This window comes from Acanthopagrus latus, chromosome 6 (assembly GCF_904848185.1).
Source record: "Acanthopagrus latus isolate v.2019 chromosome 6, fAcaLat1.1, whole genome shotgun sequence".
NCBI lineage: Eukaryota > Metazoa > Chordata > Actinopteri > Spariformes > Sparidae > Acanthopagrus > Acanthopagrus latus.
The window spans coordinates 9,668,475-9,687,427 of record NC_051044.1 but is presented as its reverse complement, the minus strand read 5'-3'; the positions used below and the strand labels follow the sequence as shown (position 1 = coordinate 9,687,427).

General features: G+C 41.4%; 1 protein-coding gene across 2 annotated transcripts in view; it reads left to right on the top strand.

Annotated features, from left to right (window-relative positions):
• Nucleotides 1-14,352, top strand: part of asic1b (acid-sensing (proton-gated) ion channel 1b) — a 159,538-nt gene extending 145,186 nt beyond the window's left edge. For both annotated transcript variants that reach the window (XM_037101265.1, XM_037101264.1), the window contains 7 exons: nucleotides 4,926-5,076; nucleotides 6,042-6,098; nucleotides 6,606-6,759; nucleotides 9,622-9,713; nucleotides 10,002-10,081; nucleotides 10,824-10,925; nucleotides 11,739-14,352. In XM_037101265.1, the coding sequence (XP_036957160.1) occupies nucleotides 4,926-5,076; nucleotides 6,042-6,098; nucleotides 6,606-6,759; nucleotides 9,622-9,713; nucleotides 10,002-10,081; nucleotides 10,824-10,925; nucleotides 11,739-11,834 (732 nt within the window). In that variant the 3' untranslated portion in view covers nucleotides 11,835-14,352. The remainder of the gene's footprint in view (nucleotides 1-4,925; nucleotides 5,077-6,041; nucleotides 6,099-6,605; nucleotides 6,760-9,621; nucleotides 9,714-10,001; nucleotides 10,082-10,823; nucleotides 10,926-11,738) is intronic.
• The last annotated feature ends 4,601 nt before the right edge of the window (nucleotides 14,353-18,953 follow it).

The window sequence follows — 18,953 nt, the reverse complement described above, 5'->3', positions numbered from 1 at the left end:
AGCAGCAGAGTGAGAGCTTTACTGGACTTTCACAGTCCACTCAGTATCTCAGTCACTTGAAATTTAAACACTGAGCTCAAGCTGTTGAGTTAGCAAGCCTATCTAGAATCCTCATTGAGGATTTAACAATGTCAACGGAAATGGGATTCACATTGTGAATGTATTTAAAGCTCGTTTAAGTGATATTCTTATATGAATATTGATTCCCTGTAATCTGGGGTGGCTGGGGATGAAACCACTGAGAACTGTCATCCAACGCGCTGCTCTGCACAGATGTTTATATTCTGGTCCACACACACACTACTTGGATTTCGCAGAGGTCACAGAGTGATCTGAACACAAAGTGAATTTGATGTACACAAGCCGCAACCTGGTACTGACAGCAAACCAACTGTGATTCAACGTGTGATCCATGACACTGGGAACACAGGGAAAGGTTAATCAAAAACGCAGGTCGCTCTAAATTAAAATGTTCTTTTTTTTTCCTCCATTCCTAAACATTTGAACACATTAACTTGATAATCCAAATGGTCATGTATAGTCAGGGTACTGTCACAAGGAATGTGACTTAACATGGAGAAGAGATAGGGTGGAATGCACCTAAAGCTTAGTTCTATAAATGCATGGATAATTTGTTGTTTTGTCGTTAGCGAAAAAACAATATTGACCTTGAAGTTGAAAAAGGAGCCTCATATAAGAAACAATACTAAAATAAAAAGCTGGAAAAGTCACGCGAGATATAGATATATGCGTGGATAGTTGTTGCCTGAAGACAGTAGCGCTCCACCTTAACTCTCCTCCAAGTTACGTCGCATTCGGAAATCGACACTTCTCCACTGGCAGGACGGCAGCTAGCGGAGCAGGCTACTGCTAACGTGAGTTGTTCAAAAACTTTCTCACATCATAAAAAAAAAGGCTAGGTTGCATTTTGGCGAGAGTTTCACTTTAAATAAATGATCCAAATACTTCAACCACCACTAGATAAAATGTTTCCTGACGACTGATATTCATTCCATCGGGTAACACTATGGATGTGCCTCAGTGATTGAGCCGCACAGGGAAGCAACATATTCATCACTGGCCCTGTTCAAGGCTTTAGTAGGACTCCAGGGAGTTGAAATGATGCGTCCCACACAGTAAGCACTGCGCTAACAGCACTGTACTGTGCTTTGAAGGACAAATGCTATTCTGCTTTCGCACAAAGGAGGTTAGAAACATAATTTGGGCTGGCAATCAATCCTGTGTTTCACACAGCGGGCAGAACTCTGCCACATAGTCATCAACAGCGTGACAATGGTGAAGACATTTACTTTTTCATTCCTCCTTTAATATAATGCCATGCCTCAGTGCAAAGATGTTTACCTCATATTTAAATTGAGGGCTGCCCTGGAGACCTTGGGCCCTTGATAGTTACACGCTTGGGGCCTCAGAATTGTAAAAGAAACACAAACTGTCCTGGAAGTCTGTCCTGCCCGCTGAAAAGAAGTCTACTTTGAGTTATTCTGGTGGAGTGTGAATAATTCTGCTGGCGTGATGGCGAGCATACAGCCAGACAAATCATATACTCTGCCCCCTAATATGCTACAGAACCATGCATAATGAATGGAGGAGAGAAAGGGATGAATCTGAGAGTGATCTCAGTCCTTCCACGTCCACTCTACCAGTGAGTGTGTTCCAGTGTCGGCGGGCTGCAGCAGGATTTTGCATGCTGCCAATGTCGCGTCTGCAGGAAACTGTCCCTCTTTGTTTTTCTCCTTTTCTTCACTAGCTCCCTCCCTTTTATTCCTCTCCAGCAGTCATTACAATTCTTTGGATACAGTTCCTCTCTTTTTAATATGATTCCCGTCTCTCTCTCTCTCTCTCTCTCTCTCTCTCTCTCTCTCTCTCTCTCTCTCTCTCTCTCTCTCTCTCTCTCTCTCTGTGTATTTACTTCCTTCATTGGCTGGCAGGCTCGCTCTTCATTAATCTAATGCAGTTTGCTCAGTCATTCAGCTCCCTGCTTCAGCAGTCCTGTAGTGTAAAACTGTTGGGGTCTCTTCAGCCAGCCAGACTGTCACTCACCAGGATCTCACAAAAGACAAATCTGCAATTTCCCAGTCTTAACATGAATAGCAAAAAATTCAAAATGTTTCTCCTCTCAGCTTGTGTCCATCCTCCTCTATTGCTGTCCACTGAGTCTTGCTGACTCTCGTCTTTCCTGTTCTTCTTTGTTTTGTTTCTTTACACTTGTTTGCTCTCTCTCTCTCCCTCAGTTAATGAAAAAGGAACTGACCCCACAAACCCCTTAAGACCATATCCAATTTTCTGAAAGGAACAGTTGACCCAAAAATGATAATTCAGTCACTATCTGCTCACCCGCATGCCAATGAAAAGACAGATGAAGTTTCATATTCCACAAAAAACTGGACTGGACAAAACTGAAGTTGATGGGGATGTATTTTATGGAATGGAAAAAAAACAACTTTGGAAAAAAAAAAAAAAAAACAGAAATTGCCATACAGCTTTAGCTGCATGATCCAAATCTACAGAAACCCCAGAATGTGAAAAGTGATTTAAAGAGACGTCATTTACTCTCTTTTTTAACCAAAATCATCAATGTAGCTGCTGAGATAAAAGCATCAGTGTTCACACCAACTGAAGCTCTTGCACAAGCTCGACGTGTAAATAACTTCTAAATAACAAATCACAAAATGGCTCCATAAAGCTTGTTCGGCATAATCCCAGACTCCATAATCCCCTGGATCCCAGATTGATTTGCAAAGACAATATTTACACCCTTGACTCGACATCAAGCTTTTGCACTTATTATCTGAGCAGCTACAGTGAAGATTTCAGCTTTAAGGAAAAAGGTTATAAATAGCAAATCAATTTTAGGCTCGGATTACGCTGGACAAGCTGTATGGAGCCTTTTGAATGTTCCTCTTTTTTTCAGTCATTTATTAACGTCTCAAAGCATCACACCACATCTGTTTCAGTTGTTGAACAGAATGCTGCAACGCTTTCATCAGCATGGGGGTGAGTAGATAAAGACTAAATTTAATTATTTGGCTGAAATGTTGCTTTAATGAAGAGCCAACAGAACCACTAAGATGTCATGAAATCTTCTACACCAGACTCATGTTTATCCACACTTGCAGAGTTTAGCTTCGGCAGAAGTTGAACCGAGGGGAGGTAACGTTGCCACAAGGTGGTTTAGGATGGCTGAGCAGAGCTTATGTAAATTCAGAAAGATCGAAATAACGGAACTCTGAGGCTAAGAGAGCCATTACCCAATCACAAGAGGTCTAGCCCCCGTGATGAGGTGGATAAATACACAAGCACCTTTCATTGATTGATTGACATTTTACTCAGCTCTAATGGTTTTTATGTTCTGCTTGACTTTGTCAGACGTCCTTAAGCAGAAGAATCGTTCCAGTCTCCACATAAGATTTCACTCAGATCTGTCTGTTTGCCTGCGGTGTGCTGTACTGTACGAATACAGCGTGTGTTTGAATACTGTGCGGGCATGTTAAACATCAGCTTTGGGTTATTAGTAACCACATCCAGTGCGTGACACACGTGGCTGCCTCCTGCAGCCCGGCACAAATTGTGAGACGCAGGTCCCTAAATCACAACAGTGGCCTTTAATTTATTGCTGTGCGAGCACTCAGTGATGCACTGTTTGAAGTGATGAGACGGAAACACACAGGGGCTGTTTTATGGCTCGCTACCTCATTTAATGTGTCAGGATTTTTTTTTTGCCCTTCCTTTTAAGGCAGCTGAATGTAAATGGATACTTTTAATATAGTAAAGAAGAACTGCACTCTGCTGGAGTGGTTTTGATTTACTTTTTCTACTTCAACAATATGATGCAACCTCAAGTATAAACATGATTCAGTGGAGCTGAGTGGGAGGTTTTCTTATTTACATCTGTTGCGCTGTATATAACCCAGTTGTTGTATTCATTATTTACTCAGTGGTAGCCAGGAGTTGTGATTTCTTCAGTGGTCAAGCACTATGCTCATGATCATCTCATCTCACTTATTCATTTTACTTTTTAAGGTTGAATCAGGAATTTCTGTTGTTTACTGGCCTCAAATTTTATTAATATTTATTGAGATGATTTAATGATTGTCATCTTGTATCCTGATTAAAAGGGCCTTCATATGTGTGACGCTAAAACTTTCAAAAAAGTGACCTGTCAAGTCGAGTATGTACATAATGTATGCAAAAGCTTGAAGATTCATAGTTTTTCTTTCACATATGTAAAGGTCCAACAATTCATCAACTAGAATAACTCTGAGTAGAGCACTTACTTACATAGTGCTGCAGGCACTACAACCAAAACTGAGAGCAACAGGGATGGAGAAAACACTAAAGTTTACCCTCTGCTACAATTGAAACAAAACATTTGCAAAGTAAAAACTGGTGGGAAATAATAACTGAGTTGTCTGAGTTGTCTGCACGTCTACAGAAAGTGGATGATTTTAAAGCAAATGTTGCACAAGAGTGATAGAAAAATGTACATTTCTGGATCAAAACATGGCACCACACTTTGTCCTGCAGCAAAGCTGTTAAGAGGAACTTACAGCATCACAGCTGTTCTACCCAGCTGATACTATTCAGCTCCCGCATGTAGAGTGGGCAGCACAATGAAAGCACAGAGGGAGAATAGGAATAGGAGAAGCGTAGGAGAGAAGCTCCCACAGTAAGCACCACTATGCACATGTCTACACCATGGAGTAAAGAACGAGATCCAATTTTCCGTGCCAAATTCGATAAATGTGCGGTGGCGTCTCATATAGAGAGAGTAACAAGTTTATCACCATACTGACAGAAAGTACAAGGTCAAACGACTGCAGTAACAGGGTGCAGGAGGGGATGTTCAACAGACAGTATGCTCTGAAGCTGAAGTGTTTCTGCACTGCTGTCTCCCTCTCCCTCAGCTGACGTACCTGCCTCCACCGTGGGGGGACTGCAAGGCCACGCCGATGGACTCAGACTTCTTCAGCACTTACAGCATCACGGCCTGCCGGATCGACTGTGAGACACGATACCTGGTGGAGAACTGCAACTGCAGGATGGTCCACATGCCGGGTAGGAACCAGAAGATACTAACACCTTATATCTTCGTTTGAAGATGTAGACGTTACGGAAAGTTGTTGTGGTTGGAAGTGCTTTCATTCGGAGTTATAGTGACAGAAACAATCTTGAAGAAACAAACTGCTTTTGCCGGCGACTGCAGCAAATCAGATACTTACACACTCCAGTGAATCGGAAAACTCAACTATTTTCACTTTGTGTTTGTGCGGTGATTACAGCTGGCACATGCTGTCTACCCCCTGCATTTAATCACTGTGTGACATCTCAGATGGCAAATTGAAAAGGAGTTTGGCAAAGAGGAAACATTTGGATTTGGCCTCCGTTAACCTGCACTCACCTGTCCAATAATTGTTAATGTCTCTCTTCAGTCAGGGTCACTTTCAGCTCTGTGTGTTTGCATATTAAAAAGCCTGCCGATCTGCCTGTGTGATATTCAGGATTAGCAGCTATTTTATACATGATTGTGCAGATGATTAATGTGAGTCTACAGAGAACGCCCCAGTTTAAATCCTCTACCCTGTGGATTGTGCTCTGCTGCCATTCATCTCTGCTATCTCCCTGTCATTAGAGAGAATTTTTAAAGGGTATGAACAAAAATACTGTGAATAATAGCAGCAGGGAAATAATTTCCTCCCCCGTCGAGGACATGTCTTTTATCCTGTGTCATCCCAAAAGAGGGCGAGGGGTGGTTCGACTGCCGGGGCTGAGAAAGATGGAGGTGGGAGAGGGTGGTGGAGACGAGGGTGACAGAGACTGAAAGTGTTGAAGAGATGCAGCAGAAGTGCAAAAAGTTAATGAAATCAATTACGAGATGAGATCAAATTCCAGGACAGTAATGACAGTGTAGGACAAATTAATTATGAGCGCAGATCCCGTCTTCCTTTGTGCTTCTTTGAAACCCTTGTCTTGTTTTTTTGTTCCGCCTGAGAACATTGTGTTTTTCCTCTGCCTGTCCTTAGGAGATGCCCCATACTGCACCCCGGAGCAGTACAAGGAGTGTGCGGATCCTGCCTTGGGTAAGGAGATAACCCAGCATGCCTGTGTGAATGTGTGCGTATACACTGTCCAGTGTGTATATCCCACTGTTCGAAGCCCCTGATTCCAGCTGATAACGGATAATAGTTTTCCTTCAGCTTGATGGTAGCCTTTCTCAAACGGTAAAGCTCCAGCCTGGCACCAAGGCTCTCCTTTTCACACTCCCGTGTCTCTCCATCAACTGATACCTTTCATGTCTGCTGCTTGTTTTCTTATTGACTCGCAATCTCTCTTTCATGACAGAGACTCACGTGTTGGCCTCTGGCTGCTGATGCTGCTGTCTCTCTGACTCTGTCGTCGTGCGTCTCATATCTTTTGTGTTTCTCATAAGGGTCTCAGGGGAGTTTTTCTTTGACGTTTTCTTTCACTCGGCTGGCATTTTGTTTGTCATCCCGGGGTGACGATAAATCTATCTGTCCGTGTGTTTTCTCTCCACCGATCTCTCTATCTTCCCTCTCTCTGCCTGTCTGTCTACTCTTATTTCTTAGACTTTCTTGTCGAGAGAGACAATGACTACTGTGTGTGCGAGACGCCGTGCAACATGACACGCTACGGTAAAGAGATGTCCTTTGTCAAAATACCCAGCAAAGCATCGGCCAAGTACCTCGCCAAGAAATTCAACAAGACAGAGCAGTACATAGCGTAAGTCACATTTGTCCTTCTTGCATGGATTTGTAGCAGCGCTTTACGTTTTATTCAGTTGCAAGCATTATTATCTTGATGCTGTTCTGTGTGACCAGTCTTGTACTTCTACATTTTGATTAAAGATTTCCTCTGGACATGCTTTTAGAAAAAATACTCTAGATGTGAGCCACTAAATGAAAAGGTAATGTTTACCATTGTTTTTAAGTGGATCAAACCATTTACACACACACAATAAAAACCCTAAAAGTTCCACAAGAAATGATTGAAATTTGAAACTGATACAAAGCTGCACAATAACTGCTGAAGCAAGTTCATCTGGATCGTTTTATTGAGGTGGAAAAATAGAATAAGGAGATTCCAGTCAAAGCTTAACTTGATTAATGAGCTAATATCCAGTGTTTCTTTGCCAAAATGACTGAAAAGATCAAAAGTAGTTCAAGGAAATAAGGAGTGGGTGCAATAATAGTTGAATCTTTTATCTATCATTCCCGGCGGAGCTGTTGAGGACAAGATAATTACACCATATGTAGTCAGAGTGCTGCAAAAAACCTTTTCACTTCTCCCTTCAGAAATGTTTTTTTAATTCCCTGTGGATAGATGTGAGCCTATGCGCTTCATTTTTTTGACTGGCCATATTTCCCATCAGTCCTGATGAACAGTAGCGTGGAGAGTTCTGGTATCTGGGATGCACAGGGTTTACTGGTGTGAAACTGAAGTCTGTCACAGTGGACTGTCTTTCTACTGGAAGCACAGACCGACAGAGAGAGAGAGAGAGAGATCAGCTGTTTGACAGCAGCTCTGATCAGATGTATTGCAGGTTACCCACAAGAAATGAGAACACCTGACAGTGAGGAAGCATAATTCAAGCTTCAGGCTGACACCTCACATAGGTGGGCCAGCAAATCAAGAGAAGACACCCAGGAATGTCAGTAATAACAAGATAAAAAACCACCTAGATCAGTGATTCCCAGCCAAGGGCACCAGTATCACACCCAAGGGGGGTAATCTAACTCTGCAGCTGCCAGGAGGGAACGTGGAAAGATTGTAGAGAAGCTAAACTGATTTCAGAAAAGTAATGAAATAGAAACTGAAATTTCTGATTTAAAAGTATTACCACACATTGAGTGAGCTGTAACACTCTGCGCATGAAAACTAGTTAGCAAGCAAGCAGAGACATCTTAGCAGTTAGCTTAAGTTAAGGGATGAATGGTTGACATGGATACCAAGCTAAACATAACCAACAAAAAAAAAATGTTAGTTAAAAGTAATGGAAACTAGATAAAGTGTAGAAATATTTTGCTAAAAGTACTGGCAAAGTTTTTCATAATTAGCTGAAAGAAGGGGAGCCTCAGGTCAGTTGTAAGAATTTCTTGGATTTGATGTTGTTACTCAAAAACCTTATTTAACTGTTTGGAGACCATAATCTAGGAAACCCCTACCTGTGTTCTACTTGTTAACAGTCAGAAATTACATCTGCCCTACATATAAATACCAAGGACAATAACACACTTCCTGGAATATGAATACAGTAAAAACTATGTATTCCAGTTTATAGTCTTTGACAAGTGAAACATCAGTTTGTCTTTTGGCAGGGAGGGATTTAAACTGAACATCTGACAAAGATACATAATGTATAAAAACAGGATGGCAGGACTAGACAGATTTAAATTCATAAGACAGTGAAGGTTAACAGCGTATGAGCAAAATACTAAGGATGGAAAACATTTAGTATGTCTCAAAAAGGAGTTTTGGCAGAAAAAACTTGGACAGGTATGAGGCATCAGTTTGTCCTTTGGCAGACAGACGGGGATCATCAAAGACCATCTGTATTATGAATTTCATGGCTCTGCGTCGTTTCTGCTTCAAGATGTTACAGCTGCCCCCCGATCTCCTAATGGAAAAGGATTTCAAACAGTTAGCTAGAAATAGCTAATTGATGTACAGGAGAAATAATTTGTTAATTCTGCTAACAGCCAAAAGTAATATTTAAAACAATGTGTTTAAAGTAATGGATAAATGCTTCAAACAGTTGGCTAAATGTAATGCAGACGCCTGCTGTGATTAGACAAAATGTCCGCCGTGTAAGAGGTCTGACTGAGCTCATCTAACAGGGAAACCACTAACCGAGATTAGCTCACCAGTTCATGATGAATTAAGTTCATGATGATTGTTCTTTGAGGTGTTTTATGTGCTTTTAATAAAGTCGTTGCAGTCAAAAACTGCATTATTCAGCGTGAAACGAGCAGATGCTGTGTGATCATTTTGTATTAATACGTCTCCAACTCAACATCATCAGACGCAATTTGCCTTTTTCTTCTCAGCTCAGCCCTCGACTGACAACCCAGCGCTTGTCTCGACTTAAATTTGAGAAATAAAACAGTTGAGTCCAATAAAAAAAAATTAAAAAAATTAGAAAAAAATATAACTACAAAGTCGAATTATGGTTTTGATCTCAACTCCAGTGGGGTGTGAAGTCTGCTACGTCCCACAGAGAGGATATTCAGGAATCAAAATAATAGTCTGCCTTTGCCCTGGGCCTTTGGACTAATCCCCATTCTTTTCTCTTTCTGGTGAAGTAAAGACTTTAAGACATTAACACAGTGTGAAATCAAACAGCTGTCATCACTTCCCCTTGTTTTCCTCAATGACCACAGCCACGGAGGGGGAAATTAGTTAGTGATGGCAGGTTATTTGCTCAACTTGACACATGTGCTCTGTTATCTGCAGGAAGTGGCAGCCTCACCAGTCATCTTCTCCGCCTGAGGAAAATGATAAAAAAAAAGAGTATAGAAAAGATGAACAGAGACATTTGAATATGTGACTTTAAGACTTCATGCTTCTCTCTCTCTCTGTTTGCAGTGATAACATTCTGGTTCTGGATATCTACTTTGAGGCGCTGAACTACGAAACCATCGAGCAAAAGAAAGCCTATGAATTGGCAGGCCTTCTGGGTAAGGAAATGGCTGTCAAGTGTTTTCTGGGGAATAGATAATATGCAGAATGTGACATGACAGATGCTTCTTATCCAAAGTGACAGTAACGCAAGTGCTTGCATTTTTATAATAAGTGCTCAGGTCCCAGTGGACACCAAACTGTCTCTTTAATCTCTCAGGGCTTTTCAACTATTTTTAAATTTTTAATTTTTTTTGCAAACATCTATGTTTCCTGTTACGTATCTCACCTTTCAGTAATAAATATAAAGAAAACGTGTTTCAAAGGTGATGTATTGATCTCTCCAGGTGATATTGGAGGTCAGATGGGTCTCTTCATCGGAGCCAGCATCCTCACTATCCTCGAACTCTTTGACTATCTATATGAGGTAAGATATCTCTGCTTTTTATAAAACGTCTCCTGTCATCATCAGGAGCCTCTCACTTACATAAAAACACCCAGTGCCAATGTTTTATTGAATGTCTTGATCACAAAAAGGGGATTTTCACACAGCGCTCACACAACGCTATCATTTGCACAAGGACTTGTTTCTGCGAGCGTGACGAGCGCTCTGTGTCCCTCACAACCCCGCAGCTCTGTCCCTGCGCGACAAAGACACACACACACACACAGCTCAACAGCAGCAACACTGAATACATTAACATTTGGATGTATTATATTTTAGATTAGTCAGGATGTCTCTGTCCGCTCTCATTAGAGTAACTCTGTGGTGCATGCTTCCTCTGTCCCTTCCTTTCCACCAGCCGTGCAGAGAGACTTTTTTTGTGTGTCAGTCCTTGACTTCAAATGTGTGTGTGTGTGTGTGTGTGTGTGTGTGTGTGTGTGTGTGTGTGTGTGTGTGTGTGTGTGTGTGTGTGTGTGTTTGTGTGCGTGCAGAGCAAAAAGCAGCACCTGCACATGTAGAAAATCAATGGGGTAACATATGTATAGATACATACAATCAATATAATCTGAATTTCAGTTTTCCTGCTTCTTTAAATTCAAAATCAAAGTCAAAAGACCTATATATATATATATATATATATATATATATATATATATATATATATATATATATATAGTGTTGATCCCAAAAAAGTAATCAGTAGATGTCCCCACTTGTTTTTCAGGTGATCAAGTACAAGCTGTGCAGATGCGTGAAGAAGAAACACAAAGGCCGCAACAACAATGACCGGGGAGCTGTGCTGAGCCTGGATGATGTGAAACGCCATGTCAGTAGGCTGCTTCTAAGTACTTTCATCTTGTCAGACCGCATTGCTTTGACACGGGAGGGGGTGGGGGGGGCACACACTCTCTTCTTTGTCTTCACTGTCTCGACTGCAGCCAGAGTGAAGCCGGACGAAACGTCGGCGGTGGGGGAAAAGTAAACAAGAGAGTGAAGAGATAAGGATGGAGGAAAGGACTTGAAAGACACAGAAGGGGGCGAGAGACAGAGAGAGAGAGCGTGAGAGAGAGAGAGAGAAAGCGATGGGGATGAGAGGGAGACAAAATTGAGAGGGAGAAGTAGGAGAGCGGAAAGTGGCTTCAATTTAATCACAAGCTGGGGGACGGGACCAGAAGGGACAGGCCGGAATTAGAGCTTTGGAAGGTGTGACAGCTCACTTATCTCCAAGTGTAAATGAAGCCAGTTCACTTTAATTGTAAGTCTGCAGCCAGGAAGAGGGGGGAAAAAAGGAAAAGACTCACTCCTCTGATCTGCTCTCCTGACATATTTGGTAGTCTTTCCATCCACCTTCATTATTTTCATCATATTTCTCTGTGAGTATTTCTCATGGGCTATTTCCTGTCGCCTCCCGCCCCAACCTGTTGATCACGTCATGTTTTTCTGAGAGCGTATTTATGACTTTCAGGGTTGTCTCAAAAGGCTTTTATTTTCTGTTATATTCCGGGTGTGGTGACTCTCCTCCCCCCCTCCCATGTGCCTTTGCCTTCCTATCTATCTCAATGCCTCCCCTCCTGCTGCTGATCACTCCTCACTCCTGTCTTTATCCTCATCTCTGCTTTATCTTCATCTCTCCGCCCAGGCTCCTTGTGAGAACCTGCGTACACCATCAACATATCCTGGCAACATGCTACCTCATCACCCGGGCCAGGCCAACTTTGAAGACTTCACTTGCTGAGCAGACCCGGGTGGAGCAACAAAGCGTGCGTTATGCAACCAAAGCCAACCACACAACAAGAACTATCCAACGCGGGGAGTGCGAGGAACTGATACGAAGTCTTAACAGAGGCACTTTTTACATAGAAAAACGGAGCAAAGCAGACAAATCAAACACGACAAACGCGGTGAAAACTGAGGCAAAGCGGAGGGGAAATCCCAAATATTAAAAAAAAAACAAAAAAAAAAAAAAATCTGTTAATTTTTTCCAGAGAACATTTCATGCAGCACTCTACAAAAACTCTTCTATTTCTGTGTTTTCCACTGGAATACTGCCGCAAACGAAAAGGAGGCTCACGGAGAGAGAGCCTTGCCAACACAGACCTTTCTTTCAAAAGACAAGAGAAAAAAAGAAAAAAAAAGAAAAATCACAAACAAATAAGGGAAAATGTACAGTTATCACATCATAGACAGCAGATCAGAAAAAAAGAGCCCCCATGCCTTTACATAACACAGCGACACGCGCTGGTTTCACACGAGTGGGACAAATATTCATAACTGCTTTACTCCACTGTACATGTAGCAACATCTGTAACTGTTGCAGCGCTCCATGAAAACAACACCTGGACTCTTGTGTCGTTTGTTTCGAGAATGTATCGATGTTCGCGGTGAGTGTAGGAAGCCTTTCGGGGGAGTGGTGGTGGCGGCGGTGGTCGTGGTAGAGGTGCATCATCTACCATCTGAAATGTACTACTGGTGATGATTTCAGGTCTCATCATGTAAATGCATGCTCGTAACCGTCCAGTGCATGTTTTTCATTTCATTTATTATTTTGATTTATTCTTTTTTTTATATATACATATAATAGTATATGAATATTATAATTACCAAGTTTGCCTCAATGATATACAGGAGAAGGAAGATGATACATCCAATATGTTTCTGTTTATGTGTGTAGCTATGCAGTGCGTGTGTGTGTGTGTGTGTCATCAGTGCCCGAGCAGGTACAGTGTGTGTTTGTTGATGCAAATGAATGAGCTGCACTTAATTACAATTCTCATCCTCATTCCTTTTTTCTTTTTTAAACCTGCGCCTGGCGAGTCGAGGAGTCTTCATTCAACTTAATTTCCTCTTATCTCGACTCTCTCTGATGTGATGAGGAGAATTTTTTTCCAGGAGAGTCAATCGCTGAAATCCTTCGAGTTCTGTGGGGCTGTTAATTCTTTCTGTATCTGTGTTTCTAGTTGCAAAAGTCTTATCAAAGCACAATAACGCCAGTATGTAGAGGTGATGTAAAAGACAACGTACTATTCTTCTTGATATATTGTCATATTATTAATATCGTGTTGATCCGAATGTTTTTCAGTTGGTTTTTCTTTTTCTTTTTCTTTTTATTTCATATAAAACAAACTCGATATTGCCTAGTAACCCTGTCTCCATCTTCCAGGTAATAGGCTGGTCTATTTAGTTATCAAAGCATAAATAAAATGTAAATATCATTTTGAAAATTGTTATTCTTCTGAGGTTTTATTCTGACTGGTGAATTTCCTGTTAGAAAAGCCTTTATGTTCCTGTTTGGTTGATGAGGATACCAGAGGCAAAGGGAAGTATTTTTAAAAAAAAAACTCCAGACACTGTGCAAATGTTCATTTTTTTTAATCACGAGTTGCTCTCGGAAAATCTGATTAAGCACTCCGCACTCCCATCTAAGGCGTTTTGCTATCTCATCTCTCTTTAATCAACATGTAATCTTGTGTTTTTGCCTCATACAACGTTTTCTCGGAATTAAATCAACATTAAGCGAAAGGGTTTGGGGGCAGGAGTCTGGTATTAAAATAGATATTACTTATCGGCTTCAGCCATGCATTTGTGCCGCACTTTGAAACAGCTGCAAGCAGCAACCTTGGTGCATTTCGAGCTCTGTGTAATTACACTCGGAGCTGCTGTATGACAATAGGATGGATGAGAAAATATCCTGCTCAGCCAATACAAGTTTTATCAAGATTGTAAGTCAGCCAGCAGACGCATATTACGGACGGCGTCTCTCGTGTTACACTGTACATCTGGTGCTGCCAACTGCCACACTTATATTGGAAAAGCGGTTTGGTAAAGACACGACTCTGGGAGTATTGGCGCCCAGCTGTGTGCCCTTAAACATGGTCCGCCTTGAAATCAGCCCCCCGACTACCAGATGTTAAGGGTTGCTCAAGGACGAGACAAGTTTACTTTTGCCTTCTTCAGAAATACTTCTAGTGGGAAACCAAACATTAACAGTGTTCATCCAGTGTGAGCGTGCATTCATTTTTTATCATTCAGGGGAGAAACCTCAGCTGGTAACCACGCATTAATATACAAGCGTTAAAGCTCCCGGGGAAAACTGGCTCCAACATCTGATGAAGAAGATTTTTTTATTTTTTTTCTCCAGTTCTGAATGTCACACGAGAATGACACATGGTTTTGCCCCCCTGACGGTTTGATTATTTTCTGTTGTACCTGCCAAGAAGACAAATTAATCGAGAAATAAAAGACGATGCTGTTCATTTCCTGTTTGCATTTGTGTCTCTTTGTCTGAGCGGCGGAAGTGTGCAGGGGAGGGTCAGAAAAGCAGGAGAGCTGCCTGGAGGTGACAAGAATCCTGCAGGAGACGCTTTCTGCATCCTGATAAGGCTCCAGAGTGAAGCAGGTGGGGGGGTGAGTGGGAGGTGGCGATACCGGCGGGGATTTCCATTGGGGGGGTTTCAGGCAACCTAAAAATCTCTCCAAAAGTTCTGGATTTCCTGCAGACTTGTGCTCCTACTTGTTCGCATGCAGTTCGCAGAAGTCTTGACAGCAAAGTCCTTCCTCCCTGCTGGCTGAGGTTAAATCATTACTCGCCCTCATTTGGCTCCTCGATTAGAAAAGATCAGAGATGACTGCTCCCTCCTTGCTTTCTCCTTGCTGGATGACACAAAGCCAATCTGTGGACAAAGTAAGTCATGATGGAACCCATCCCGAACAGCCCGCCCCGTCTTAAACACCCTCAGATAATCGCAGCAGGCAGCTGGACATGATGTAGAGAGAGGGGAGTCTTTTTTTTTTTTTTACATTCTTACATTAGCTGTTACATTTTTAAGAGACTTGCTGTTTTCACACACATCTGTCACAGTATAATCCTGCCTTCTGCCGCTTGGTGAGCATTCACTCGCGCTCAAGATCTTTTTTATATCAGAGGTGATTTCTGCCTAATCCTATTATCTCATCTTATCATCTACACACCAAACACAAGATTACGCTTGATGTGGTGCAGTGTTTTGTCGCTCCCACTGACTAGATTAACACCCAGTGGTAGGAGGTATTTTATATTTTATAATGTTGCTACTTACCTGTACTTCATATTTAACTACAATACAGTTGCTTGGACCCAGTATTTTAAGGACAATCCTAATGACATTCAGAACTGCATTCAGAAATGTACGTTTAAGGTCAGTTCAAACAGTAACATTGGTTAAACAGCCCAACAGCTGTACATTTACTCTAGATCACACCAACGAAGTTATGAATTTTTTAGGGTTTTTTTTTTTTTGCATGTCATGGATATTTGAGATGATGTAAAAGGGATGGATTGAGTGTAAGTACTGGGGATGGAGGGATGAGTGGTCGGGGAAGGTTGGGCTGGTGTTGGATGGAGAAGGGAAGTGGTAGGGAGTTGAGGCTCTGAATACATCTGGATTTGTTTCCAGATGTGCCCCTCGACTGTTCCAGTTCATGCTATTTTTATACTTTTGCTTTATTACATCTGAGAGGAAGAAATTCTTCTTGTTAGTCTGCATATCTGTATGACTTCATATAGATACTACTAGTTACAGATTTAAATTATAAACACAACAGGCCCAACAAAATGACATTGTGCAAGTGCAACATGATGTATTTTGTCTGATTTGCCAGCGTGATCCTGCCCTCTCACTGAAGTTACTTCTACCACTTTTCCACCAGTTAGCAGGTTTTTTAAACGTGGGTCAACCTGCTAAAAATCGCTTATTGACCCCATGTCCACTTCCTGACAGCATAAAAGGTCTTTGATTTTTATCTGAAGTGTTTTGGCTTCAAATCACCACAGAGCAGCTTTCACAGGAACGAACGTGAACACTGTGTTGGAGGTGGAAACGTCCTTGAATAGACAGCATCCCAAATTCTTTATTTATTCACACGCCACCCCCTGATGTTGATCATCACTTCATGCGGCAGACTTTAGCGTGTTTATCCAGGTCTTACATTTAGACAAAAGCTGAGCTGAGGCAATCAAAATCCTGGGTGTACTGCAGAGTCACTTGACCCAGATGTAAATGTAGACTTTACACATTTCCATTGCACACAAAAGCCCAATCATAAGTGGGATTTTTGACCCGTGGAAAAGGGGTAATAGTGTAGAAACAAGTGATTGCGGAAACAACACAGAAACAATATGAGGCAACTGCGGCTTCATGAGATTTCTCTGTTGCGGCTATAACAGTCTGATATAACTGTACGCTGAAATATGTTTCTGAAAGCATTTCAGGCGAGAAACTGGCAGTGTGGTAACAGAATCTCGGTTAATGGTTTATCAGCACTATCTGGAGTTTGGTGTGACGCCCTCTACTCCATCCAAGCTCTCTCTCGATCAGACTTTATTCTTTGCGTCCGTGGAAAATGTGGAACGACAAGCTGTAGTTGATACAAGGGCCCTGGAATCTGCCAGATGGCTCGTTTTTTTGAGTCATTTGGCAGATTTTTGCCAGCAGAAAGACTGGAGCGGTTTTAGTTTACCATTGTTCATTTGCATGTACAATGTAGTGATACAAAGCTGTTTATAAAGAGCAAAGTTCTCATTTGATCTGCTTTTCTGAGCACTTCAGCAATAAAAATAAATAAATAAATAAATGACACTAACACTGAGTGGGTGATTTTCTCCCCATGAATATATTGACCCAGTTTTCACCCAGTGATTTCTTAGCCTGCGTTACTTTATATTCCTGGATCTATACTGTGCAGGGATGAATTTTCCAAGCTGAGCTGACACTGCAGCCTGTCTCCGTCCTCTCCCTGCTGCCAGCATGTCAGATGAGTCACGTTTCTGGTATAAATGTATCCTGTCAGATCTTTCGGTGCAATTAGGATGCTCAGCCGTTTGTCATAGATAAGGCTGAGGCCCGGCTCCTCTGGGCTCCACTTTACATTCTGCTCGTTAAGCGGATTAATAATTACAACGGAGTCAAGTTTCCCAGCGCTGAAAGACGCGGTATTAGATTTCAGACTCTGGTCCGCCCGATATGTCCTTTAATTTGTTTAAAGTACAAACTCCTTGTTCATTTTGTTTCATATCCCGGCTGTCAGGAGGCCTGTCAGGGATAAACGCGATCAGCTGCCATCGTACACACACGATGCAAAAATCCTCTGTGGCAATTTTTTTGAAAGCACAATGCAGCAAATCAATCTTTTTTTTTTTCTCTCTCTCTCTCTCTCCCATGAATGAGGATTGTGCCACAGCTCCTTCCAAAAAACACATAATGTATCCCCCCGCCTCCCTCGTATGCACTCGCACAAGCACAGATCAAACACAAAGCGGGCTATGCAAACAGATGGGATGCCATGTTTTGTACTGTTGTAGCTCCATACTAATTGGGTGGAAGTGTAATGGCATCAGAGTTTGGAGACAAGAAAGTGTTTGATTCCGTGGCTGACTTACAGGACCCCAGCCGCTCCACTCTTCGCTCATTGTTTACTTATTTATTCAAAAAAAACCCTTCAGAGGTTCAACAGCCCTGAATGTATCTCTCTCCAGATCAAACATTATAATGATGATATGCATTCAAAGGAGGTCATGTGAAGCTGTTTCTGTTCAGTACGGAGGTGCCACGGATGGGATCCGGATCAGCTCATCAATCCAGGCTTGAACTGATTGACTAATTCATGAACCCCCTATTGTGGCTAAAGAACTGTTTTGTTTTGATTTGATTAAATATCCCAAAATAAGATGGCTGTGATTTTTGTGCTGACTCAGAGCAAGAGTTTGACTTCAAGCAGAGCCATTAGGAGACCGAAAATAAAATGAAAGCTCAAGAGTGTTCAGAGGAAAGTGTTTCGGCTGTGTCTTTGTTTAGCACCTCTCACGATTAAATAAAAGAAAGTTACTGTGATGTTTTACCCTCATTGTTATTCTGTTTTGGGTCCCATGATTTTTTTTTTTTTTTTGATTTTTTTTTTATTGTACGAGGTAAAATTAATTTACAAAAGCACTTTGATTGCATTATACCCCACAATGATCCAGTATGCAGTGCATATTTCTTCTACGCCTTTGTGTGAGAGCTCCAGATGCCGTTTGGTTTGGTTTTAATACAGTTTGCAGACATTTCTGCTGAGTGATATTACAAACAAAATGGAGGTAAACCTACTTGGCGCTCCTCTCACGAACCCAGACAGTGACTCTGACTTTTTATTTTTGATGTTACTGAAGCAGATTTTAACCATACAAGTCATGTAGTAGTTGCACTGTAGACCTATTAACAAACTCTCCAGCTGTCATTCTTAAATGTATCAAGTTATTTTGCATCAGAATTGGAGAAACAAAATTAATAATAAGGGCTGAGCTGTCCCAGCATTTAGTGATTGCAGTTTCCTTTTTCAGGAATGTGTCATTACTTGCCAAACATTGTCGTTATCTTTCCATATTTGATTTTGTGACCTGTTTGCTTTTGTTTGTTGAAAATAAGTGGAAATGTGTTTGTAGTAATTACAATAAGATCTTAAATATGTTATACAATCTAGGTCAATGTTACGTTTGACCTAGATTTTTGTAGTAATTTGAGCTATTTCTGTCTACATTAGTGTGAGTAAAAACACAAGATATATTGTAGATATACCGGTGCGCATAAGCCTACTATATATCAATAAAGAAGAAATACAAAATTATGTAAGTTGACTCTGATTACATTTGTTACTTTCTCATTAAATTACTCTTTTTAATCACTCATTTTAAATCCAGTCGATTATGCAACTGATTATATACTTCAGAACAATGTTACTCAGCCTTGTGCTGGTTATTTTTGCACTCTTCTTCTATTGACGTCCAATTATCCAGGACCAGTAACTCAATCATCTTAAAGATGGGTTCACCCAAATTTGAAAA